The sequence below is a fragment of the Cyprinus carpio genome, chromosome A23, assembly GCF_018340385.1.
Source record: "Cyprinus carpio isolate SPL01 chromosome A23, ASM1834038v1, whole genome shotgun sequence".
In the NCBI taxonomy this organism is placed as follows: Eukaryota; Metazoa; Chordata; class Actinopteri; order Cypriniformes; family Cyprinidae; genus Cyprinus; species Cyprinus carpio.
Window position 1 is genome coordinate 17,866,908 of NC_056594.1, and position 26,528 is coordinate 17,893,435.

Genomic DNA, 26,528 nt, shown 5'->3' on the forward strand with positions numbered 1-26,528 from the left:
TCAACACAAGACGTTCATGCTTTATTAAAAACACGACAAAGAGATATAAAAGGAAGATTTTTTCCTCACACATATCGATACACAACCTTGGCAGGAATGTTTTACATGGTAGCACTTTGGCACAAGCAGCTGTTTACTATATCTGTCTTAACTATGAAACAAATATCATTCAAATCTACAGTTGAGCAACATTTAGAACATTTCCGACAGATTATAGTATATATAAATATGGAGAAAACAGTATTCAACAGGAAAGTATCTGAGCAATATTTTGATCACAGCAACAAGGGTTGTGATGGAAATACAGCCATAAATTGTGGTGAGATGCAGTAATGCATGTCGAAGGTTATTGCACTATTCATTATGTACAGCAAAATGAAACAATGGAAAAATCAAAGATTCTACTGGAATGTTCCAATCTCTGCAAACATTCAGTGAGTCTACATTCATTTTTGGAATGAAATTTGCAACATGGCAGTGTACGCAAGGGTGAACCCCATGAAAAAAAAGTCAAGAAATGTCCAGGTCATGTGTCATCCCTACTGTAATTCAAAAGGTGGGGAAAAACAAGCCTATTTTTAGGACAATTGAGTTTTTTGCATTGTGACATTATTTTCTACCATTTAGGAGCATATTAATTTCAATACACACTTTTTTTAATTAGCTATGCACTGATGTTAACTATATTTTTTTTTTACTATTTAAACATTTTCATGTTATAACCGATAACTTATATATTAAACCGATATTGATACTAAAATTCTAAAATATTTTGTCTAAATGCATTAAAAATACTTAATAAAAATAAAATATTGTAAATGCTACAAGTGAATTTAGGCATCACAACATCGTAAACTCTTATAATGTACAGTCTGAAAAATAGATATTTAATTAGATATTCGCTGAAGACAGACATATTAGTGTTTAAATTACTGTTTTTAAATATAAACTTTAGGTGAGCATTAGAAAAACCAAAGGTAACTGAAATGCAAAAAAAAAAAAATATTCAACCTTAACCAATAACAAATAAGGTACCAATATACAGTATAGTGCATACCTAATTTAAATTATAAAGTATATTTTTAAAGTGCAATTGCAAGTGTATATAAAGATAGCATTCTGAATTTAGGATGACTTTAAAAAAAAATGGGTCTGGTAATTTAACAGTATTGAGAATTTATAGTTATGAGAATGAGGAAAAGAGGAAGAAATATCATAAAAATGTCACAATGCATGACATCTTAAAGGTCCTTTTTTGATTTGGGGTAAAATATGACCCAGACGTTTCTCCATGAGATTCACCTGTAAAATCCACCTTTGTCCCTGCATTTAAAAAAATCCCCCTCATTTCATGTAGTTCAGCTGATCACCTGATTTATCTTTGTCACACCATTCGTCTGCTTATCTCCTGTGCCCATTAACCTCTGCTGATTGCACTCTGGATATTTCCTCCCTCAATCTTCCTCTCTCTGGTTGAATTGCACTGATTGGCACCTCTGTTTCTGCAGGTAATTAGCTGCATCCACTCGAGTTGTGCGGAAGACTCCGGGTGCGTCGGTGTTCCCGCACAGGCATCTGTTTTTCTGCCACATGTAGCTACTTATTAGCTCCTTTCAAAATCGGGCACAAATTAGAAAATATTTACACACTCAAGAGTGTGCAGGCGCAACTAATTCAGCCAGTGAAAAAATGAAAAATTATATTGGCCTATGAAACGACATGAAATATATAAAGATGATGATGTTAAAGGTGACCTGTGCATGCGTGGTTGGGTATTTCAGCGTACAGCACAGCCTCTGTCTGTCTCTGCTGGGTGTGAGAAAACAGACTCTCACGTTCCTGGGGAAATTTCAGTAAGAAATGTCCAGATGATATTTCAACACAAAATATAGGCAGTCTAGAGTGTCTCTAAAGTTAATTAATTATTTAGTTAAAAACAATTAAAACAATTTAAAAAAAGCTGTAAACAAAAACAAAGGAGAAAAAAAATATATATAAATATTAAAAATATGAAATATCATATTTAATTTAATCAGGGCATTTTGATTTCACTAAAAATGTAAAATAAGTGGTGAAAAAATAAAAAGTATGTAATATAAATAATTATTTCATGTAATATTAGTAATTCTAAATATTCAGTAATTATGTATGTAAATATAACGTCCCAATGCAATACATTTCCATTAACTGTATATGGGATTAAATTTTAATTAATGTAAATTGTATTTTATGTACAATTTTATTTTATTGTTTTTCTCACCTTTAGATTAGTGGGGGAAATATGACCTAGACATTTCTTTTCAGTAAATTTACCCTCTTTATACTCCCACATCTTCCATTCGAAGGCCAGCACAAACTGTTGTGTTTTTGATTGATCACTGGCTGATTATAAAGATTATCACCACACACTTACATTAACGTGTTCCTGATTTCAGTTGATTATTATTGTAACTACATTATGTGCTACTGCTAACCGATGTGGAAAGTAAAAATGTGCATCCCCAGTGACGGACCCAGGGATTTCAGATGTGAACATATAGCTGTGTTTGAGAATAAAATACTGCTTTAGGATCAGAGGTGGACGTTTATCTGTGGTGTGGGAGAGGGGGAGAGGGCTGGTCTGGGTTCAATGCCTCTGCTCTTCATGAATGACAGCAGCTGGTCAGGTATCTCAGCCAGAACATCCTTGGCCAGGCGGGCCATGCTGAGCACCTGGTTCCCGGATCGGTCAATGTAGTCCCGGAATGGCACAAACTAGAAATACAGAGATAAATTAGATGAAGAACAGCTTTTTAATTGCACAAAAAAAAAAGTAAGGTAAGTGGTTAAAGAAAATAAATATTTGAATATTATGATAATTATATACATATAAAATATAAAAATTATAAAACTATATAAAAGAAAAAATATTATTTAATATAATATTAATAATTTTAAATATTTAATAATTATAAAAAAAATTATGTGGGACAATAGTAATGTAACATATCTATTAGTAGTATTCACATAAAGAAATTAATTTGTCTCTAAAGCTTTAAAAAGTCATTGGATACCAAAGTGTACCTTATTTATTTTGGCAAAACCACTAATTGTAATTATTTAGTTGAACAGCTAAACTGATCATATTACATTTATCCAGGGGATAAAAAGGGGTCTTTTTTTTTTTTTTTTTTTTTTTCAGTATTCAAACTTAAAGGGGTCATATGACGCGATTTAAAATTTTCCTTTCTCTTTGGAGTGTTACAAGCTGTTCATGAATAGATAAGATCCCTATAGTTGAAAAGACTAAAGTCTCAAACCCAAAGAAATATTATTTATAAAAGTTAAGACTCGTCCACGCCCCCCTGAAACGGCTCGTTCTAACATGCCCCCTTTTATGGAGGATTGTTTCCTGATCCTGGGAGAGAAGACTACAATGCCGGCTGTTCTGACTCACAGACTGTACGTACGTTTTCATATGTAAAGGATTTACAAGCAGCTGGATTTACAAGGATTCTGAAGCTTAAAAAAAAAAAAAAATCAGTATTGAAACTTAAAAATGGTTTTTGATTTAACTAAAAAATGAATCAAATAGACAAAAGCAGTAAAAAAAATTGCTTTTAGAAAATATGAATATAGAATATAGAAAAATGATTTAACAAATAATTATTTAATATAATATTAATAATTCTAAATATTAAATAATATTACATACAAAGGAAAAAAGACCAAAATTACCACATAAAGATGGATAACATTATGTACCTGGACGATGTCTCTCTCAGCAGCACGTCCCCTGGAGGACACCCTGACCTCATCTCCATCCAGCTCTTCCATTGCTGTTACATTACCAAGAGAACAGTTACATCACATATCTTATTCTTGTTTTGAAAGCATCTCTTTTTGAAGTGCCATAATCTCACCATCAAATTCAGCAGGGCCAACTCCTACAATTATGACTGACATGGGCAGAGATGCCGCCTGTAAACAGGGAAGGGGCGACAATATGTGATCGGTGCCCTGCTAAAAAGATTATTGTATTTACAGAACATTGTGAAAGTCTAACAAGCAAAACTGACTCACGGTGACCACAGCTTCTCTAGTCTGTACCATGTCGGAAATGACACCATCTGTGATGATCAGCAGCACGAAGTACTGAGAGCCATCTGTCACCTCTGACGCACACCTGAGGATTTACAGTACACTTAGAGTTAAAAGCCTCTATATTTAAGCAAAACAAGAACATTACTTCTCAGAAACTATAAATGATTCAGTATGTGTAGTTGCACTAAAACTAGTACATTTCTAAGCAGCTGCTATATTATTATGGATGATTTCTAACTGGCCAAAGTGCAAACAGATATTCTAATGCCTAGAAATGGCTTTGGGTTACAGAAAAAAAAAAAGAACACTTACTAGAGTTAAGGGTTTGGTCACTATATGACTTAACAAGCACTGCTAATAATTTGGAGATGATGATTTTATGTTCCAGCATATCACTAGAAATACCTGGTAAAATACTTGTTATTCTATCTAAGCCTTTTTCTGAACTTTCATTATTAAATCTGTCTGTTCCTTCCAGTCCATCGACCCTAATAACCACCTCCAGATATTGTCTCAGTCATGGCACGTAAGAAGCGGCGAGCTGAGAGAGGAGACTCGTACCAACTCTAAAAAGTTGACCACTTCAGCAGCAGCCGATCAATATCAGCCTCTTAAAGCAGCTTTGCAGTTCTGGGAGTTTGATTTTCTTCAGATTGAGAGATTTAGCTGGATTTGAAGAAGCCTTGAAACTGACAAGGGCAATTAAAAGCCTCTTCACATATGTGTACAAGGTTTGGATGTTTTGTCATGTTGTGTGACGAGCGGTGCACGATATACGTGATATTTGAAGCAGATCAGAGATTAATTTTTCAATTCAAACCCTACATTCTTCTTCTGAGCCAAATTTAAAGAGGGCTAGCTATCCATGTTTTTATTAATTTTCTCATGAAATTTAATTTTAGCATGAATATCAATTAATTAATAACATTATGTATTTTAAATGTAATAATTTATTATTATTATTATATAATCTTTAATCAACACTGTAAAACAAGTTATAAACTGAAAATAAAACAAGAAAAAGAAAATATTATTTTATGTTTTCAGAAAATATTATTTTAATATTAATGTCTTTATACTTAAAAAATGTAAGTAATTATTTATTATTAAGCATTTATTCAGTGTGTTACTTGCCTTTTTGTTGTAATTAATTGTGAAATTTACGAGCAATTTGAGTGAAAATCGTTTCGAAGTAACTAATTTTATTCCTTCATTGTATATCTGTGCATCCCTACTTTTGTAGCTTTTTTATAAATAAATAAATACATAAATTCTGATTAAAATCTGAATTATTTTTGTTAAATATTCTATTTAACTAAAACATTTTCCCCTAACTTTCTTGCACTAAACCCTTAAACCCGGCATTGGTTGTTTTTGCTACTATAATTTTAACACTTAACACATGAAAATAGCCTCTCTTGTGACTGGCTAACCTCTTCATATTTTAAGTAGTTCAAACTCTCATTCATGCCATGATATTTAAATTTCAAATGTTAATGTGCTCATGGCTTCATTTTACAACCATGCTGATTTCTAATGACCCATTTTTGCAGCTCAGTTTCAGTAAATTATTAGACTGGAGAGGGCGCTTTGTGTTATGAGCTCTATCTACATAGTAGTCCATTAAAATCATGTATTTCAAACAAACAAGAAAAATCCTGTTTTCCATGATACGTCCTTTTAAAAAGTTTTTTATTTTCCTGCGTGGTAAACATCAGACCTCGACTGCATCTGAGCAGCAGGTACACTGAGTGAAGTGTTAGTCAAGCGCAGGATTCTGGAGGAGTCTTTGGAGCGCGTGTGCGTGAAAGTGCATTTGTGCGGAGAGTGGACAGGCTTTAGAGTGAATAACAAGTGGATAGTGACAGGAATGAGTTCAGCTCGCAGCGGAGACAGAAAAAAGATCAGAGCAACGGGACAGAGAGAGAGCTCAACCTTGTGTCAATTGCAGGAGAACTGTTTAGCTTACTGTGCCACCTGGTTGATGACAGGGGCAAAGTTGGTGGGGCCGTAGAGCTGCACTTTCCGGAGACAGTCATAGTACGCCTCCAGCACGCCTTCAATGCCGACACAGTTTGCATTCTCACAGTCGGAGTTCTACGAGGTCAAGATACACATGCATTCCAGAAGATTGCCACAAGTTCATTTATAACACATTAGGAATAACATCAGTCATTTCTGACTTATTCATACTGGACTGAGGCATATTTTATATCGCTATATGCTATGTTCCAAGCTAAAAATGCATGACAGCATAGTTTAGCTTTAATAATGAATATAACTCTGTGTGGTTTGTGTTTTAAAGGGATAGTTCACCCAAAAAATAAAAATTCTGTCATTGTTTGTAATTCCAAACTTGTTCCAAACCTTACTTTATTCTGTGGAACAAAAAATAAGTTATTTTAACTGTTCTTGTTTATACATTGAAAGTCAACAGGGTCCAATGTTGTCCATTTTAGAAAAAAAGATTCATAAAAAATTTAGTAAGAAATTAAAAGTCATACAGGTTTGGAATGACATAGTGAGTAAATGATGACAGACTTTGCATTTTTGCAAATACTTTTAACCGCCCAAGTATACTGTAATGTAATTGTCTGTTTTTTTTAACCCTACTGTATGATATTTGATACACAAATTTCCTTTAAATTATCAAAACATGACCAAAACGTTTTAAATTGTTAGAGATATTTCAAGGTGAACACTTACTGGACTAAAGCAACTTAGGTTTACTTGATTATTCATTAATAATTTTTCTTAAATAATGTTAAAATGTGAGTATCAAATATGATAAATCAAGCTTTTGAGGAACATTTATTTGTACATCTATCAGTCGTAATTGCATAATTTGCATTTATTTTACCCCCACAATAAAAACTACAGAGTTGGATCATAAAACAAAGCATTTAAACATAATCTTATAAGACATATTATTGGAATATTACCGTTATAATGCTCTCATTAATTTACAGTACCAGCTATTGGAATTTGATCTTACTTTCTGGCTAAATAAATATCAGCAATTACACTAAATTGCATATTTTTGCACAGTTTGGGCCTCTAAATAAAATGTATGTTTCTTTTCTCCTCAGGTATGAGCTCAATATTCTCCTATATCATACTATATGAGCAATAAAAGCCTGATATATCATTATCAATAACGTTATATTCAACAAAAAGCACACATGCAAACTTTCTTTTTTAAGTTTTTATACTTAGTTTAAAGGTTCAAAAGATTTTTCTAACTATTATTTCATATGTCAGGCTTTACAGGGTTAATGATGTTTTCATGCTGTTACTCACCAGGGGAAAAGCATGAGAGATCTTGCCATCAGGAGGGAGTTTAGCTCCAAAGCCGTAGGCAGGGAAGAGTTTGTCACTGTCATAATCCTGGACGATTTCCCCCACGGCTTTAAGGGCCATGGCATAAGCATTCAGCTGATACGGGTTCATGTAGTGGAGCGATGTCGGCTGTGATGGGTTTCCTGCATTCAGATATCAATCAATTCAAGTTTAGACAAAAGTGCAAAGACATCATGGTCACTTACATCAGCCCCGAGCTCTAAATCTAAAACAGACATGAGACAATCGCATGCCACACAAACACAATTGCCTGTGTTGTTGTATTTCAGTGAATGAAGATGGTCTTACCATTAGAGGCGGTGAAGTCTATGGCTACAGTGAAGTTCAGCTGTGTTCTGTTTTAAACATTGAAAGTTTTTTAAGAAATTAAGATTTCTATTCAACAAGGCTCATTCAATTGATTAAAAGTGAAAGTTAAGACATTTATTATGTTACAAAAGAAATTACAAAATATTACAAAAAAATTGGAACATTTCTATTTTAAAAAATGTGGTTCTTTTGAACATTCTGTTCATCAAAGAATCTTGAAATAATTATAATGGTTTCCACAAAAATATTAAGTAGCACAACTGTTTTTACCATTAATAATAAGAAGAAAAGGCTTATGTGAAACTGAAGACTGGAGTAATGGCTGCTGAAAATTTAGCTTTGTCCGCACAGGAATAAGTTCCATTTTAATACAGAAAATGTTAAAACTGATCAAATTACAGCAGCCTTCAGAAGCATAAGGAACTTTTTCAAAAACATGAAAAAAAAAAATTATCTTACAGACTCCAAACTTCTGATTGCTTCTTATTCCAAATGCTTCTTATTGATTGATTGATTGATTGATCACATTACAAATATTATTAGCATGTTAGCAAAAACCTAACTGATCAGCTTCAGAAAATCTTAGTATTAATTTTGTCTCCCTTTTGTTTTAGTGACAGCGGAACTTGAGTTGTCATGAACAAAACCTGATCCATATTATTCGTACAACTAAGATAGCAAGACACCTGACCTTTAGTACAAAGGCTTTTGCATACTCAATGTCACAAATTTGATTAGAAACCTAGAAATAGTTCAGAGTCTAAATATTATAGTCCAGATATCTCCAACCCATTTGTATCAAAATTTCTTTGTTAAATGTTCAAAATACTAATACTTGGTTTATTTCCAGGTTTAAATTCAATTGATTTTCAACGTGGAGCTTTTGAATGCCACTGCAAATTTATAATAGACAAAACAAAAAAAATATAAATGCATATACATAAATGCTTAAATTAACTATAAACGCATATTTATATTGCTAATCAAAGTGCACTAGTAAATTATGCTAGTTGAATTCAAACTTCAGAGCATATTGAAGCATTTTTGAAGTTAGAAGCAAAATGCTTCTAACCTGCACATGTTGAATCAATCAATCAATCAATAAATATATAATCTTTTTTGTGTGTTAAAATATGCAAGCATATGTTTTTATCAAGTCAATGCATAATTAAAAGTCTAGCTGTAATTAAATGGCAAGCATATGGTATGATATTCTGTACTTGTTTACTGAATCATTGCCTTGAATCTTGAATTGTCTGGAAATGAGTATGTGATGTTTGCTTAAGACTTTTTTAAATTATTTTTTTTATCAGGCTGTAAATTGATTAAATGTGCTTCTTACTCATCTTTACTGCCTGCTCTTATTAAGCATGGTTTGGGGAGCCAGGTTTTTTGTTGACTTTCAAAAACATGAAGCTTGCATGGCTCCAGTTATGGAATTTATGTAAGTGACAATTTTTTAAAACTATCACATTATATTAATACATCATTTTGACAGCCCTAATTTTTATATGACCAATCAAACTATTTGATAATTACTGGGTTTATCCTTGAAGCACATAACCATAACTAGGTTGTCATAAAAAACATCTCCTATACTTCATTTTTATTCTATTCTATGTGTCAGTATTCCACACACATGCTGATAATGCCTGTAAAAATGAATGGTAGGTGAACTGCCCTTAAGGCTCAGTGACATTAAGATCCACTCTGATTTATTGGTATTGTCTTGAACACAAGATATTCAGACTAACCATAATTCCACAAATGGTTTACATGCATGCCTAATCCAGCTGCTCTCTAACCAGTAAATCTGCATCTTCCTCCAGCCTAATATATCCAATGCCTTTTAAGGGGCACTCACCCGCCTCGAATGAAGTCCACAAATGTGTACTCCGATTCCACTTTGAAGGACAAAAGTGTTACCTAGAGAGAGTGAAAGACAGAGAGAGAGGAGAGATAATGGAAGTCATTATGAAAATAAATCAGTAGAGGAGAGCGCTTGACAGGTAATCCATTCACACATACCGTGCCAGAGTTGACGTATTTCTTTTTCCTGCCTTTCTTCTTAGGATTCAGAACCTGATAGAAACAAAAAGACACCCATCAAACATAGCTGAAAGGAATATGACATATTACTGAAGTGTCCTCATATGTTTTCTTTTTTCTCTCTTATGATTCATGAAACATTTTTGGCACTTCATGAATATGGCTCATGTTGTTAAAATGGAATTAGAAGCACAGGTTTTATTTATTAATTTGTTTATTTAAATCAGTTAAAAATTATCATTGCATGAAAAGTAGCTAGATGTCTATCACTTTCTCTGTTGTATCTAACAATGAAAATCAGAAAACAATGACATAATTTGGATAAACTGTTGAATTTATATTCAAATCACTGTAGTAGGGGAGACACTGCAGGCAAAAGCAGAGTTTTTTCATGCAACTGTTAATATTTAGATTTTGGGCTTTTTGGCTTTTCATAAAGTGTTTTTTCAGACTTATGGAAAGAAAACATCCAAAAGACACTGTTAAGTGTTTCTTTTATAGCACTTTATCTATTTGTGTCAATAGATTTCAATTACAATACATATTTTTAAAGGCCATTTTCTCAAAATGAGTTTTTTCTCCAACGCCATAAATCTCCACTTCAGTGGCACTTACACACACCAAACTTTACATTTTTATTCCTGTCTATATTCTGAAGGTTTTTACAGAGGGATTTGTTCATATATAATTTTCTTGATTATATACAACATTTTATTCCCCCAAAAATTGTGAAAATATATTGTTTTCTAGCTGTTCAAAGTATTTTCTGAATTATGGAGTGACAAAAAGAGATAGCCAGAATTCCTTCTGTAAAAACATTTGACTCTAATATGTCAAAAAAATTAAACAAGAATTTTGAAACTGACTTCATCCTGTGTTCAGATTTTTGTACTAGAAATGTATGCAAATTAGTGCATATTTCGTTAAATAATGCCTCATTTACATATTTAAACATACATTTTTGAAAACTTGTAATACGTAAAAAATGTTTGCAACTTTCAATGTAATCAATCAACTTAGTAAGTAAATTAACAACTACCAACATTTTTATATACTATACACAAACAATTACACACAATACTAAAGCACAATATTTAGCTGTGTCCCACATTTTTATATATTCTATATAAACTATTACATACAAAAAACAGTTATATGTTTTTGAAACCATTTTCACTTTTTAACATTTGCAAGTCAAATTTTTACCCTGTGCATGGCAAGTGTTTTTAAACACATCAAAATAACTCTAAAAGTGCTCAAGTGTTGAAAATGTATTCATACAAAATGTTTTTTACCTCATAAACATTGAATTGGCTCTGTCCGCGAGACAGCTCTCTGTAGCTGGTCGTAAACTCTCCGATGAAGTCATGACTGAAGAAAAATGAAAGCGTTTACTTGAGCGAGGAATATTTAATGAACATTGCACGAGCATGCTGAGAAGAAATTACTTGAGTTATTCTTGTTATGCAGGATAATTTATGTATTCATAAACACAATATTTACTACCTACAAGGGGTAACACAAGCTATGAAAAACAGCGTACCTTCCATCTCTGTCCCAGTCATAAACATCAACCTTCACTGTTCTGGAGAGATTACAAACAAATCAAACACACAGCAAGTCAATATCGAAAATGAAGTGCAGACAGCCTGAATTTTCTCAAAAGGTTAGACTATGACAGCAGCCTGGTGAGTCCACAGAGCCGGTCCAAAATAACACCAGCACCGGCCGCTGCCTCACTCCAGCTGACTGCTGGGATTATTCCGACTGCCACAGTGACACAGCTGCCCGTTTTCACAGCTCACGGCACCAGCGGCGTCTCGTTTAAACACCTCAGAGATCACAAGTCTGTACACAAGTCTGAGGGATACTTTAAAGGTGCAAGAAAAAAATCCTTTCAAAAAGTCAAAGATAATTTAAATGTTGGGGACATAAATACAAATGTGCTGGTTCTCAGAATGCACCCAAGAATCTAACGCATAAAATCAATACTGTATCTTTACTCATATCATACACAGGGGTTAAAGTTTTTTTTTTTTTTGTCTTTCTGTCAGAAAGATCTAAGACAATTTTTAATATAACTCCAACTGGATTCGTATAAAAGAAGAAAGTAATATCCACCTAGAATGCCTTGAAGGCGAATAATTTATGGGCTAATTTTAATTTTTGGTTGAAATAACCTTTTAACATTACGTAGCCATGCAGCAGGGTTATACTCTTTGTAAGGTTTTTAAGCACCTCACCTGTCATAGTCTCCGTTACAGAGAGCTCGCACTGGGATGGTGAAGGGCTGCCACACAGGGTTCAAAGTATTCTTTATCACCTCTGTTTTGTGACAGATAGTGAACCTACAAAAGAGCCAAATCAAAAAGGAAATCTTACTTAAAGGCTTGTTATGACACCTGTACGGTTTTCTTTAAAGGAATACATTTGAAAACGACTACCAATGAAACACAGCGTAACATCAATAAAAGTGGTCATCATCAAGAGCAGCTCATGGTGAGCATGACGAGGCTCTTGGGTTTCACAGCACTACCATAACACTCTGTTATCAGTCAAGTGAGCTAACACTTTTGGGTAATTTTGTGTTTTATGGGGTTTATGTTCAGTCTAGACATATTTAGCTAATGCCATGTCCTAACCAAGCACAAAGTAATAAAAAAGGGTTCAACCATGTCAACACAAAGCAGGACATTTTGTTGGTTGTTTGATTTCTGTTTAACAGTAAGCATAGCTGTATATTAAACCCAAAATATATTCTGACTGATTGTGATTTTTTTTTGCTTCAAATATGATTTAACAATCAGTGAGGAGAGAAAAATCTGGAAAAAGGGAAATACACCATAAAAATGTTTGTTTCAAAATTCTGAAAATTTAGTCATCAGTTACTTATTTACAAAGAAATGAATTTACAATGAAAGCCAATGGGGCCTAATGTTGTCTGGACACACCAATGTATATTAAAGTATCTTCTTCTACCTGTAAGGCTATTTGTACCTGATCTAACCCTAAAAATTACATTTGTTAGTGTAATTTAATGTAGTAGTCAGGCTCATCTTTTTTTACTTAAAAAAATATATGTATATTAATTAAAGTTACCTGACAAAAGCCCATGTTGCATCATGCCTGGTTAAGGCATGTTTTTAAAGGAACAGTTCACCAAACAATGAAAAATTGCTGACAATGTACTCACCCTAAGGCCGTCCAAGATGTAGATGAGTTTGTTTCTTCATCAAAATAGATTTGGAGAAATTTACCATTACATGACTTGCACACCAATGGATCCTCTGCAGTGAATGGGTGCCATCAGAATGAGAGTCCAATCAGCTGATAAAAACATCACAATAATCCACATGTAATCCACACCACTCCAGTCCATCAATTAACATATTGTTAAGTGAAAAAAAATGTGTGTTTGTAAGAAACAAATCCATCAAGATGTTTTTAACTGTAAACCATTGCTTCTGCCTAAAATATGAGTCATCTATCTACAATATTGTTTTTCCAGTGAAAAAGTAATCTCGTCTGAATCAGGAGAGATTATGAAGAAAAACAGCAAAAACTAGCAAAATATGAGCAAAAACAGCCTAAAGCAGTTCTAAACAAATATGCTGGTGAATTTTGATACAACTTTTTCACTGTATGAAGCATTATTATGTATTAAGGACCCAGAAGTGGTAGTTTAATGATGGATTTATTTCTTATAAACATGCAGATTTTCACTTCAAAGTACATTAACTGATGGGCTGGAGTCATGTGAATTACTTGTGGATTTATCAGCTATTTAGACTCTCATTCTGATGGCACACATTAACTGCAAATGATCCAATGGTTATCAAATGATGAGTGCTTAACATCTCCAAATCTTTTCCAATGAAGAAACAATGTAATCTACATCTTGAATGGCCTGGGTGTGAATTATTGTCAATTTTGGGTGAACTATTACTTTAAGACAATGTTTATTAAAAACAGGAAGCACAATAAATACTCCTTTAGCTGCTCGTACTCACGTGCCGTCTTCATTGCTGCGGTAAAACACCAGGAAGGGATCAGACTTCCCAAAGAAATCCTTCTTATCCAACTTGTTAGCACAGAGTTGCATGGTTGCAATGTCCTGTTATAAAACTCTTGATTACTTTGGGATAGATGGGAATACAATATTCCTATAGCTACCAAAAAACAAACAAGTTGCACAAACAAGCAAACAAAACACATGCACCCCTGACACAGAGTCTTCAATACTGGAAATATTATATCAAACAATGCATTTTAATCGCTGGCCTCAGTTAACATCTCCCCGGGCAGGAGTTCAGGACACAACAAAGGCAAAATAGTAGGACAAGAAATCAATTCCACAGAGAGGACACACTCATGTTAGAGGAGAACAGCAATTGGTTCATACATATTAATGCTGAGCGGAGGTCTCCAGTGTTTAGCGATTTATTGGTGCTGTTCTCTTGAGAATACCAGATCTCTGGGGAGACCCTCAAGACCAGGAGGGAAGTCACACATGCAACAGAATTAATTGGATCTTGATAAAGAGAGAATGTCTAGGGAGCGCTCAAGGAATACGGTCTGGGTGTCACACTGGACAGATCTGCCTTTTAAAACAGCCATCTTGGGGAGACTGAAGCTGTATTTGAGGTGAACTGTCAAGGCTTTCTGTCAAAAACTCCCTGTAGCTACATGTTATTACAAGGACACAGAGGGACGAAATTGAATATATATACATAATTTCTGTCATCTGAAAGGATATTTATGTGGTTTTATGGACTGGCCCAAGGCACTGAAATGAAAAGAGATGGACAATTTAAAACAGTTATTAACATGGATGGGTCAAAATAGTGAGCCAAATGCTAAAGATGGCATGATCTTGCAGTCTTGCGTTGATCGCCGTAAATGTACAAGGGTTTAGGATTATATGTAAGTGGGCAATCTCACAAAATTATGTCCAGGTCACATTTCACCCCAAATTCAAACAGGTTTTGAGCATCATGTCATTTTTAGGACCATTAAGCACATTTATTACACCAACCCCCTGCATTAATTAACATACAGTACACTAATGTTCAAAAGTTTGAGGTCGGTACAATTTAATGTTTCACCAAGGCTGCATTTATTTAATCAAAAATATAGTAATACTGTGAAATATAATTTCAAATTAAAATAATTGTTTTGTACTTAAATTTATTTTAAAATGAAATGTATTCCTGTGATGCAAAGCTGTATTTTCAGCATCATTACTCCAGTCTTCAGGGTCACATGATCCTTCAGAAATGGTGCTCAAGAAATATTTTGTATTATCAATATTGAAACAGTTGTGCTGCTTAATATTTTTGAGAAACCATAATAACAAAAAAATGGATTCTTTGATGAACAAAAACTTCAAAAGAACAAACATTCATTTGAAATAAAAATATTTTGTAAAATATTGTATTCACTGTCACTTTAGTTGCTGAAAAAATGTATTAAATTCTTTCCAAAAAAAGAAAAAAAAAATCTGATCCCAAACCTTTGTAGTGTGTATTGTAAATGATAATTATCATTTCTGTAAAACATTTTTATTGTATTATTTTAAACCAACATATAGTAAATTAAATAGCTACAAATACTTCCATGATGTATGAATACTTTAATATTTCAAATAAAATATATTATTATATCATCCATTTTTTTTTTTTATTATTCTGTTTATTTGTAATTTATTAATTAGCAATAAAGTGAATTTTGGCAGGAAATGTGATTATTATTATAAAAAAATAATGTTGTAATGCAAAACAAATACCTTAAATCAACATACAGTAAATTAAACTCCAACAAATACTTTTTTTTTTGCATAGCAGTAATGTGAATTAATCCAGTAAATATAAAAAATAAAAAAAAAAAAAAAATAAAAAAAATCCAAACTCAAAGCCAATATAAACTTCCCTACAATCAAACTTTCCCCAAAACTAAATGTTTTTTTTTTTTTTTGAGATTTTGATATGGAAATTTGCCCCATGATAAAATATCACATGCGCTTGAAAGTTTTCATGAGATTCACTCGTTCACTCTTCAGCGACTACAGAGAGATTAACTGGGTAAATCTATATATTCATTCCTTTTTCTGTCTCTCTTTGCCTAATCTTACCAAAAAAAAGCACTAAAAAACCTTCACCTCTGATATTTAAATACAATGCCTTGGGCATTTGCCTTGATGAAAGACTGTAGTCAGACTAAGTGTGTGTGCATGAGGATGGTTTTGTACTGACCCGACAATTGCTGAGTTCCTCTGCTGTGAAGATAATGCTCCCGCATTTCTTCCCAGGAATGCCCTTGAGAAAAGATAGACAAATGCTTTTAAACTTTCAGTAAAATGTGGGGTAACGTTTTAAAATACAAGAGTTCAAGTCAACCCCTCATGAAGACTGGCACAGTTTTAAGCACACTGCAAGCCCACTCAAAATCAGGACAAATAAGACGACTTCATTTTTGTGTGCTTTTTCCAGAGTTGCCCAAGCGCTTTTTGCTGCTAAGAGCTTTCTCCAGAACAATTTGACTGCACTAGCAGTAATGGTGGGCCACTTCAGTCGCTGAATAACCCACATCGAACCGCTGAAAAGAACATGATTCACCTCAAAAGAGGGAAAGTGTAGGGAATGAGGGGGGAAAGGTGATGAGGGTTAGCTAGAAAAAAGATTAAAGGCTGAGGGTGAGGATGAAAGAATGTGTGAGGGAAAAGAGAGAGATTCTGAGTGAAAGAGAGGAAGCAGCAAAAATTAAGTGATGGAACATTATAAATGCAAAGAAAGACACTAAACACATTGATTTTTGGAAGTTAATAAAAATGAAATGACATATTTCTGAGTGAAAGAGGGTATTTAATAATAAAAAAAAAGTAGACTGCAGATTAAAAGTTTTAAATAATTACGATTTTTAAAATAGTTTTTAAAATAAGTCTCTTATGCTCACCAAGGCTGCATTTATTTGATCAAAAATATAGTAAAAACAGCAATATTGTGAAATATTATTACAATTTAAAAATAACAGTTTATTATTTAAATATATTTTATTTAATATAATTTATTCAGCAATAATACATTAAATTAATCAAGAGACAGTAAGACATTTATAAGGTTACAAAAGATTTATTTTTCAAATAAATGCTGTTATCAACACTGATAATAAGAACCATCACTGATAACTGAGCACCAATAATAATTGATAATAACTGAGGAGGATATTAGAAGGATTTCTAGTAATAATGCTGAAAATTCAGCAATGCAATCCCAAAAATAATCATATTTCATTATATATTAAAACAGAAAACAGATTTTATATTGTAATAGCATTTCAGAGTATAAATGTTTTTACTGTATTTCTGATCAAATAAATATAGCCTTGGTGAGCAAAAAAGACCTTTCCAAAACATGAAAAATATGAATTATTCCAAACTTTTGAAAAATAAAGCTTGGTGACATCAGCTGAAAAGGAAAAAAACTTTTCTTTTTATAAAATGCATTGATGAATCGTTCAAAATAACACTAGGAACATCCATTAAGAAGTCAAATAGAGTAATTTCTGATTTCAAGCAGACTCTAAGTGGACATGGGCTTATGCACAAAACATATCCAATAGCATATACTGGAGTCTGGGTAGTCTAGTACATTTGTCATCAAATTATAAAATGAGGTGATTGATTCCAGCTCCAAAGACCTGTCTCCATGGCCACAGACTCTCTTTCATCATTTTTAAACCCCATTCTAAGTGGTCTCATGCCATTTATACATTTGATTGGCTATAAAATCGGATTCCCATGGGAACAAATATCACCACAACAGCTGAGTGGCAGGTTAGCCTGATACTTTAGTACAGCCTTTGACCCTCCATCTATTCATACACACACACACACATACGTGCATAAACTCACAATGGTATGCACACACTCACCTACTGACCACCTGCAGGCTAGAAATCCAGTTAAAGCTCAATGATGCCAAATAGGAATTTAGACTGAAGGACATCTAAGACAGGCAAGCGTCCCACCACGCTTCTCATCTCCCCCCTCCTGAGACACATGTCAGATCCAGACATGCAGGTAAGATTCAGTGAGGCGGATCTGCCATGGAGAAGCTAGAGGTGGCATGGAGTCTGAAAATGACTCTTTGCAGTGGGAAGTGTTTTATCAAGTTATCTCCAGTTGGCTGAGCTGTAATGAATGTAATTATATAATAGTTTTTAAAAAATACATTGCTGCATATTATTATATTCTTGCAAATTTCACAGTGCAATGTGGAGAAATAACAATAACAAATAACAATTTTTTTTTAAAAATATGACCACGAGGATCAATCTCCAAAATAGGTTCCTTTTGTCTCCCTAATCGATGTATTGAAATAAGACATTTTCCATAAATTTCCATCTAATCTATTTTAGTTTGAATCTAATTTTTAAAAAATTCAAGCATGGGTGCATTTAACTGATCAAGTGACAGTGAAGACTTTTACAGTGTCACAAAACAAATCTATTTCTGTGCTGTTCATTTAAACTATATTACAATGATTTCTGAAGGTTCATGTGAGAGTAGTGATGCTGAAAATTCAGCTTTGCATCACAGGAATAAATGGCATCTTAAAATATATTATAATAGAAAACTGTTTATTTAAGTTGTAATAATATTTCACTATATTAAAGTTTTTACTGTATTTTTGATCAAATAAATGCAGCCTTGGTGAGCATAAGAGACTTCTATATCCATTTTACTTTTGAACAACAAATATGAAAGTAATTTCTAAAATAGTTTCAAAATGGAAAATCTTCACAGAAAGATCACAAATGCAGCATATCAGCTAAAACAGAGAATGAACAATACCGGACAAAAAAAGAAAGCTACTGATTTTTTGGTGTACAAATACAAAGACCAAGTAAGGAGAGAGTTCAGCTTGTCTGAAGAGTTCACGTCTTGCCCCAGGCATCAACTCACCATGCTCAAGGTCACACGTGGCTCATCATAACCGTAGACTCTCTCATTACTCAGTACCAGCGAATGTATAACTCAAGACAGCTGTCAGTGTCACTAACTCTCGGCATTCACTTTCCTGCTGCTATGGAAACAACTTATAAAGGTGAGCCGAAGAGGTTTTCAATCCCAACTTCTGCAGCGAATGAGGTCTCCATCACTGCCACCGTACACAAAAGAACAGGAAGTGCCACTAGTGTAAGTAATACTGGAGTCTACAGAAAGAAAAAGAATGAGAGATAAAAAATATATTTATATATTTATTAATAATAAAAAAAAACTGATTGACAGGCGGGAAATGAATGAGGGAATAAATTAATAACATTTAATGAATGACATTTAACATTTCCAGAAGATTTAGAGTTATTGCACTCAAATACCTCGCTTTCAGTTAAACCACATTGTGTTATGAAACTATTCATGGTCACAGGCGAAGAATACACTCTTTTCCAGCTGGGCTGTCACCTCTCTAACACAGCATATCTGACAGACAGAACAAAAGCATCTCAAGATTTTATCGGAGAGCTTCAAACCCCCCCGCTTTACTGTGTCTGTGCCAAAAACATTCTCCCTGCATGTTTAATCAGAGTCCTCGGCAGCCTGGATAAATCTGGGCGGCATTAGAACTGAGACGCTGAGTCCCTCTTACAGGACAAAGACATCCAGCACTGCTGTATGTGTGTCACGAACGCACCAAGAGATCCTTCAAAAGCACAAAAATGGCATTCCAGTACAAATTTGTTATTCAGATTAGTAGTGTGCCCACATATCAATTGTATTCACATTATACATGTACAAAGTGACATTGTTTGGCAAGCATAAAAAGACGATATTACTTTTAGCAAAATAAATAAAATAATAGCAATAAATGATAAATTGTAAATTCAAAAAATGTATTATTAATAATAATATTAATATTCATAATTATTCATAATAGTGTGAATTATTAATTGTTAATTATTACATTATTTAATATTTGTATTATTAATTTAAAAAAGACATTTTCTACAGAAAATGTAATGGAGCTTACCCATATAGAACTCACCACCACAATGCTTTGAACTCAATGCCACAGTGTTTTAAAAAGTGTTGGGTAAAGTTACTTTTGAAAGTAATACATTACAATATTACATTACTTCCCATAAAAGTAACTAATTGCATTACTTAGTTCCTTTTCATAATGTAATGCGTAACTACTCTTGCATTACATTTCCTCATCTGGGCTGGGCTTGCTTGTTTGTTTTTCATATAAAAAGTTATATCTTTAGCAAATGTAAAAGCCCTTTCACACCAAAAGTGAAATGAAAAGGCCTCAGTCTGGATTCTGGATTGCATGAAGAATATGATGCAGGAGAAGAAAGTTCAATAAAAAAAAAACATGAAACACAAATGTCATGTTTATCTAAAGTCATTTTGCTTATTAGAATGGTTGAATTGGATCAACAAAGGTTAGCAGCAAAGATATTGGTTAATAAAACTAGATTAAATACATAAAGTATATTTGTGTTATTTAACATTTAATTAGTTTGCCTTTCACTGTTTTTATTCATTTTGAGTCTAGAACTGCAGTAACCTTCATGTTTATACAGTGCACACAACACCTCTGCACTTACTCCTGATTTCTCTCAACATGGGGACAGGAGAGCTGTCAGTCAATAAATGGGAAAACAAAGTCACTGTATGGTTACACTGTTTGTGTTCAACAGAAGAAACAAACAATTTGAGAGTGAGTAAATGGTGACAGAATTTTCATTTTTGGGTGAACTATGCGTTTAATGCAACTTTAATTGTTTTCTTAATTTTATCATTTAACAGGCACTTCTTCTCAATAATCTAAGGTCTCACTATAACACAAACAGTACAGAAAGACCTATAATACTTCAAGTTATTGGTTTGTTCACAGAGCATATACCACTAATTATTTACCGAGTATTTTCTGTGTGTTTTATCATATTGCTGTTGTTGCTTTGTATCATGCAAAACAACAGCCCTTAACGGTAATAAAACCAGTTCATTGCATGGCTTCTTGGGGCTTATTGCTTTAATTTGTCATAAAGCTCTTCAACTGGCATGTAAATGTGGCAAGATCATGCAGCGAAGCATTGTTGTTTCTGTATATACAATGGCATCATCAGTATAATGGGGCCTCATAAAGGTGAATTACATGAATTTTAAAATACTCAAGCTGCTAAAAATACAGTTCGAGAGACCAGCATGTTGTGTTGCTGAAGTACGCTGCAGGTTCAGCCGTGGGAACAGACTGTAGAGAATGAGTAAGCCGGCCAATTAGGCGATGATGGAGGGGATTTTAGTGAGCATGCATTAACTGATCTCACTGTAGGAGAGATAGTGTTTGGTCAATGCAGGTTAATAGCTGTCAAAAATGCCCTGCTCCCAACAGCACTCAAAACACAGATTGCAGAGGTGCAAATCAGAGCAATTAAGCAGCCGATAACTGTCTGTCGGAGAGGAATATTGTAGAGAAATGCAAATACATACCGTATCTGAAGTGCCTGATCCAGATAAGGACAGTGATCATGTGAGAGTTAACTCGATTATGCATAATGAATTTTAAATGCCACACTGTGTTTACAGGTCTGCTGGCTTACAGATTTGGCACACACACATCTGGTGCAGGAATCAGGAACTGTGCTTAAGTTCTAAGCCTGTGGTTCACTCTTAATAAGCCAGAGACTCATCTCCAGGTCAAATTGTGTTATGAGATATTTTACATATTTTTTGAAAAATCAATAACAAGTATTTCTAACAAAATATGAAATAGAATATGTACATTATACAAATAAATGTAAACAGTCTACAGATTTAAAGGTTAATGAACTGTATTACTTGACATGAACTATTTTTTAATACTTTTTAAAACAATAAAAAGTATTACATTTATGAATTACAATTATAAAGAAAAACAGTATAACTGGTATTATTAATACCACTAATAATTGCTAATGAATTATTTTTATCTTATTGATTAATATTAATACACTTAACAAGAATTTGATGGTGCTTACCTATGTAAAATTCAGTTTGCAGTGCTTTGAATAGTTTTGCTAAATGGTTGCTATGGTTAAGTCAAAAGAGCAAGACTCTATGATATTCTGGTCTCTAAAAATGGCCCAGATCAATTCTTCAATGCAGCTCTAATGGATTTTTTCTCTATTTTGTCCAAGAGGCAAAAATAAGTCATTTAGAAAAGTAATAGCACACCTCTCCTCAACAAGCCTTAATATCTTATGTCTCATTTATGGTGCAAACAGTACATCACGACTTATAATACTTAGTTATTGGTATGTTCATAGAGCATATACTACTAATTATTTAAATTATTTTTATTCAGAACGGGTGTCTAATGTGTCAAAAATCTATGAAACATCTGTAGAGTAGATAATACATTCTAGTTATATATATATATATATATATATATATATATATATATATTATTTTTATTCAGAACGGGTGTCTAATGTGTCAAAAATCTATGAAACATCTGTAGTGTACTGAACATGTAAATGTTTTCCATGCAATGGAGTGTGAAAATCCATTTCAGCTAGTGATAAGTGTCTAAGTGTGATAGGCATCAGAACACTGACTGTAGTGTGTTTGGCAGTTTATCTGGATACACTTCACCCTCATACATCTCAGTAAACCTGTGACAGCACTGCTACTATGATGAATGTCTCCAACACTGAGGGTATTTTCACAGAAAATGTCATGCTTTCTTTTTAGCTAATTAGAAGCTCAGTTTGTGTGTGTGTGTGTGTGTGTGTGTGTGTGTGTGTGTGTGTGTGTGTGTGTGTGTGTGTGTGTGTGTGGCAGGGGGTAGAGAGTTAAAATACGAATTATGTATGAAATAGATTGATCGAGTGTGTAGAAAAACACATGGGCGTAACATTAGGTAATTTATTTTCAGCAGTGACCAATGACAAATTACCCACCTTCTGATGGAGTAATTTTTCCTACCTGCGTGGCAAAACGTATTTTAGGAGCTGATTTGAAATATTTTCAATACTCATACATGCCAAATAGATTGCATTCTGTGACAACTTAAAATCCCGAGCTGAAACATTGACACCCGGTCTTGTTATTGTAAAGCATTTTACATTCTCTCATCTCAAACATTCCTGGACCGAAACCAGGTTGTCTAAAAATATTTTGCTCAGCCTGACAGTATATGCCTCTCTTCTATCCATGCACATTTTCTCCACAAATCCACAACACTCACATGTGGAAATGAGGCTGGAGAAAAATCAAGCCCGAAGGGCCCCTGAATATGGCACGGAACCCTTAAATCCCCATCTCCGAACATCCCATGGCATCTCTCGTCCTTAGGACTCCCTGGCCTTATCTTGCAAAAACAGAGGGAATTGGATGTATTTGCCCAAATGCAGTGCTATGTAATTGAAAAGCCACTAGTCTTGGTGGGTTGCCATAGAAACCAGCAGGTAATAGAGTAGTACCTCTTCCTCCACACTTCCACCCCAGTGTGTTACAGTATCTGCCCACTAGCTCTTTAGAAAGACGGCTGACCTACTAAAATATGCCTATTGCCGCCAACCTTTTTCCTAATCCGCTGTTCGCCGCTTGCACAGCACAGCAGAAAGCGTGACACAAAGGCCAAAAGGAGACGGCCCATTTAGTTTTTTGCCCCATGCCGTGTCACCATCAGACGCATTTACAAAAAGCTCCCCATCTACCATGCAGTGATACAGAGCATGTACACAGCACCCGTCATGTTCTTCGGGGAAGAAAACCAGCTGTTGGAAGGGACTTACAAACTATTTTTCATGTTCTTAAGGGGTTTAGTCACACTGTCTAGCCATATCTTCAAAGTTTTTCATTTTGCTTTTTTATTAAAGTGACTTAAAACAATTTATATTCTGATCACTGAGCCCCATTATGGAAAAGCATGTGAATTTCACATTTGAACACATCAGTTGTGTGTTTTTGCTTCGTATCTCATCCACTGTTGTTATTGTTAACTAAAACTATTAAAAATCATTTTCAGTAATTGATGTAAAGTAAAATACAAATATTAGGTAAAAAACAACTTAAGATTAAAATTAATAGTGATTTAATAATTGAAAATAACAATTGGATTAAAGTGACTTAAAAACATTTATATATTCAGATTGTTTTCAGTAATTAAAGTAAAGCTAAAGTAAAATGTAATTATAACATAAAAACTTGTACTTAAATAAAAATTATAACTGTAATAAATTAAAGTGACTTAAAACTGCATATATTCAGATTTTACATGTGAAAACATTAATCATGCTTCTTATCCAGAGCTGTTATTTTTTACTTAAACTATTAAAAAAAATCAGTAATTGAAGTAAAGTTGTAAAATAATATAAACATTGCATGAAAAAAGTAAACTTAAAAACCCTAAACGAAAATTACTGAAATAAATTAGTGACTTAAAACTCCATGTACAGATTTCACATGTGAAAGCATTAATCTTGTGTATTTGTTTCATATCCAGTGTTGTTACTGTTGACAAAAAACTATTACAAAGATTTCATTCATTTAAATAAACTTAACTTAAAATATAAATAAAATAAAATAAATATTAGATAAAAACTTAAAAACCTAAACCTAAAACTAAAATAAAGCTAGAAAAAAATAGGAAAAACTAATTAAAACAACAAAAGCACATAAAATTACTAAACTAAAATAAAAAAACAACAATTCAATTAAACATATTAATAAACACTATAATTGTATATAATTTTTTTGTGAAAATTTTTGTGGTTCTTCTGTAAGACCAAATGCAAGCAAATCCCTTTGAAGGCATCATCCAGACACCCTATTTTGTGCAGCTGAAATAGATCGTTGATGTGACCCAGATATGCTGGACAGTTGCAGCCTGTATCTTAATGTTAAAATGCCACAGTCACCAGAGTGCCATCCTTACTCAAGCCAAAGCTTAATTAGTTGTCCTTTTTAACCCCTCAACAAAGCTTCTGAGATCTATTCAAGCACAGAACTGCTCTGGATTGATACGGACACAGAAAGTTTGATACACTGAGAGACCCCAAACAAGCACCTCGACCACAGTTAAAAGCATCGATTTTAGAAGTGCTATCAAAGAGCTGGAGATCGTAAAAGGATTTCGAACCACGAGCTGCACAAAAAATACCAATTTATCAACCCTTTTGTCTTTTAAGCATCGTGAGAGCACTTGCTATATAAATGAGCTCAGCTGGGCCATGTGGGCTAGATGAACTTATGTCTTCCATGTGGTTAAATCTGTGGCCTGAATGGAGACCCCAGAGGATATGGAGAATTTTTAAAGAACTGTTTCCATGGTACTGTGTCTTCTTCAACGTCGTATCAATAGTGGAAAATAATCAAAGACTTACGAAAGCACCCGCTCGAGTCTTGACCCAGAGGACCCAATAATCTCTCCTAGAGTGCAGAAAGTCTGGCCGAGGAAGGACTGTGGGAGACAAAACAATGAAGGTAAATCACAGTTCTGTGGGTTTCCTGCTCCACAGACACAAATCAGCAGTGACAGTCCTGTCTGGAAAATCTCAGAAAGATGGTATGAGGACTCACCTTGGATACTGTATGTCACTGAGTATAAAGACAGGTGAGGCCTGGCTGATGAAACTCTAAGCAATGGAAGGGGTGAATCAATGACATGGAAATGCGTACAAAAAAGCAAGCGAAAAAAAACAACAGAAATACAAGACGAGACTTTGAGAACTACGACAGACACTTTCATGCAGTTTTTAAAGGACGCAGAGGGTCTGGGCTTTGAACATGACACCTTTTTTTTCTTTTCAAAGAATGAGAACTCAAAAAACAAATTGCATTCTCTTTGTAACTATTTTTGGCATGACATAGAAAACAAGCAATGGATAAATTACACTCATTTACAGCTTGTACCTTCTGTCATCCACGTCCATTGTAGCAGAAAAGACATTAAATCAACAGAGTAAAACTTGCAGGCATTGCATCGTGACTTGTCTATCCATTAGCACAGCATGTGAGACATTAAAGTTTGCTTACATGTTTTGAGATGTTTGAGCTTCTGGAGTCCACATTGTATCTGCATCAAATAAGCAAAAGATTGAAAGTGAATTGGAAGATCATGTCTAAAATGCATTTTATCACTGTCTAAGGGTTTTTTTCCCCCTGAAATTAAAGGAGGAAGTGTTGTCATCCACTTACACATCAAACCGAAGGTTCTGCTTTTCTTCAAAGAAGTAATCCAAGACAAACTTTCTCACAAAGTCCGGGTTCAGAGTGTTGTCAATCACTTCTGTTCGACCAAACTAAAGAAAGAAAGATGCATCATTAGATTAAATGTTTTCATGGCAAGATAATAAAAATATAACACATAAAGGTCATTCTCCACAAACCGGGTACAAAATAAATAATTATCGAAAGAACATGCTTAACCTTGTCAGAAGGTCAAAATAAATACCTAGAAATAATACCTTAAATCATGATATTATTTTAAAACATTTTACAGCAATACTTTTACATGAGATTTGCAATATTCCTAAACCTGTTGCTAAAATTTGGGGTAAATTAATACAGCTTAAAACGCTAAATTATGTGATTGTTATATTATTAAAAAAAAAAAAGAAAAAAAAAAAGAAATTCAAATGTTACAAATAAATAGACACATTTTAGAATGAATATATATATATAGAACAACAACACCAGCACGGCTAACAGAGCTGTATGGAAGTCCATTTCCATC

At 33.7% G+C, this 26,528-nt stretch overlaps 1 protein-coding gene across 1 annotated transcript in view; it reads right to left on the reverse strand.

Annotated features, from left to right (window-relative positions):
* Positions 1-26,528, reverse strand: part of LOC109058596 (copine-9-like) — a 39,116-nt gene continuing 12,588 nt past the window's right edge. The window contains exons 4-21 of the mRNA XM_042713516.1: positions 25,991-26,094; positions 25,829-25,868; positions 25,706-25,708; positions 25,177-25,253; positions 16,053-16,116; positions 13,812-13,915; positions 12,045-12,149; positions 11,345-11,386; positions 11,097-11,172; positions 9,781-9,834; positions 9,617-9,678; positions 7,732-7,778; positions 7,384-7,565; positions 6,053-6,180; positions 4,063-4,165; positions 3,903-3,960; positions 3,745-3,818; positions 1-2,754 (exon numbers count right to left, since the gene is read on the reverse strand). Of these exons, the coding sequence (XP_042569450.1) occupies positions 2,572-2,754; positions 3,745-3,818; positions 3,903-3,960; positions 4,063-4,165; positions 6,053-6,180; positions 7,384-7,565; positions 7,732-7,778; positions 9,617-9,678; positions 9,781-9,834; positions 11,097-11,172; positions 11,345-11,386; positions 12,045-12,149; positions 13,812-13,915; positions 16,053-16,116; positions 25,177-25,253; positions 25,706-25,708; positions 25,829-25,868; positions 25,991-26,094 (1,506 nt within the window). The 3' untranslated portion in view covers positions 1-2,571. The remainder of the gene's footprint in view (positions 2,755-3,744; positions 3,819-3,902; positions 3,961-4,062; positions 4,166-6,052; positions 6,181-7,383; positions 7,566-7,731; positions 7,779-9,616; positions 9,679-9,780; positions 9,835-11,096; positions 11,173-11,344; positions 11,387-12,044; positions 12,150-13,811; positions 13,916-16,052; positions 16,117-25,176; positions 25,254-25,705; positions 25,709-25,828; positions 25,869-25,990; positions 26,095-26,528) is intronic.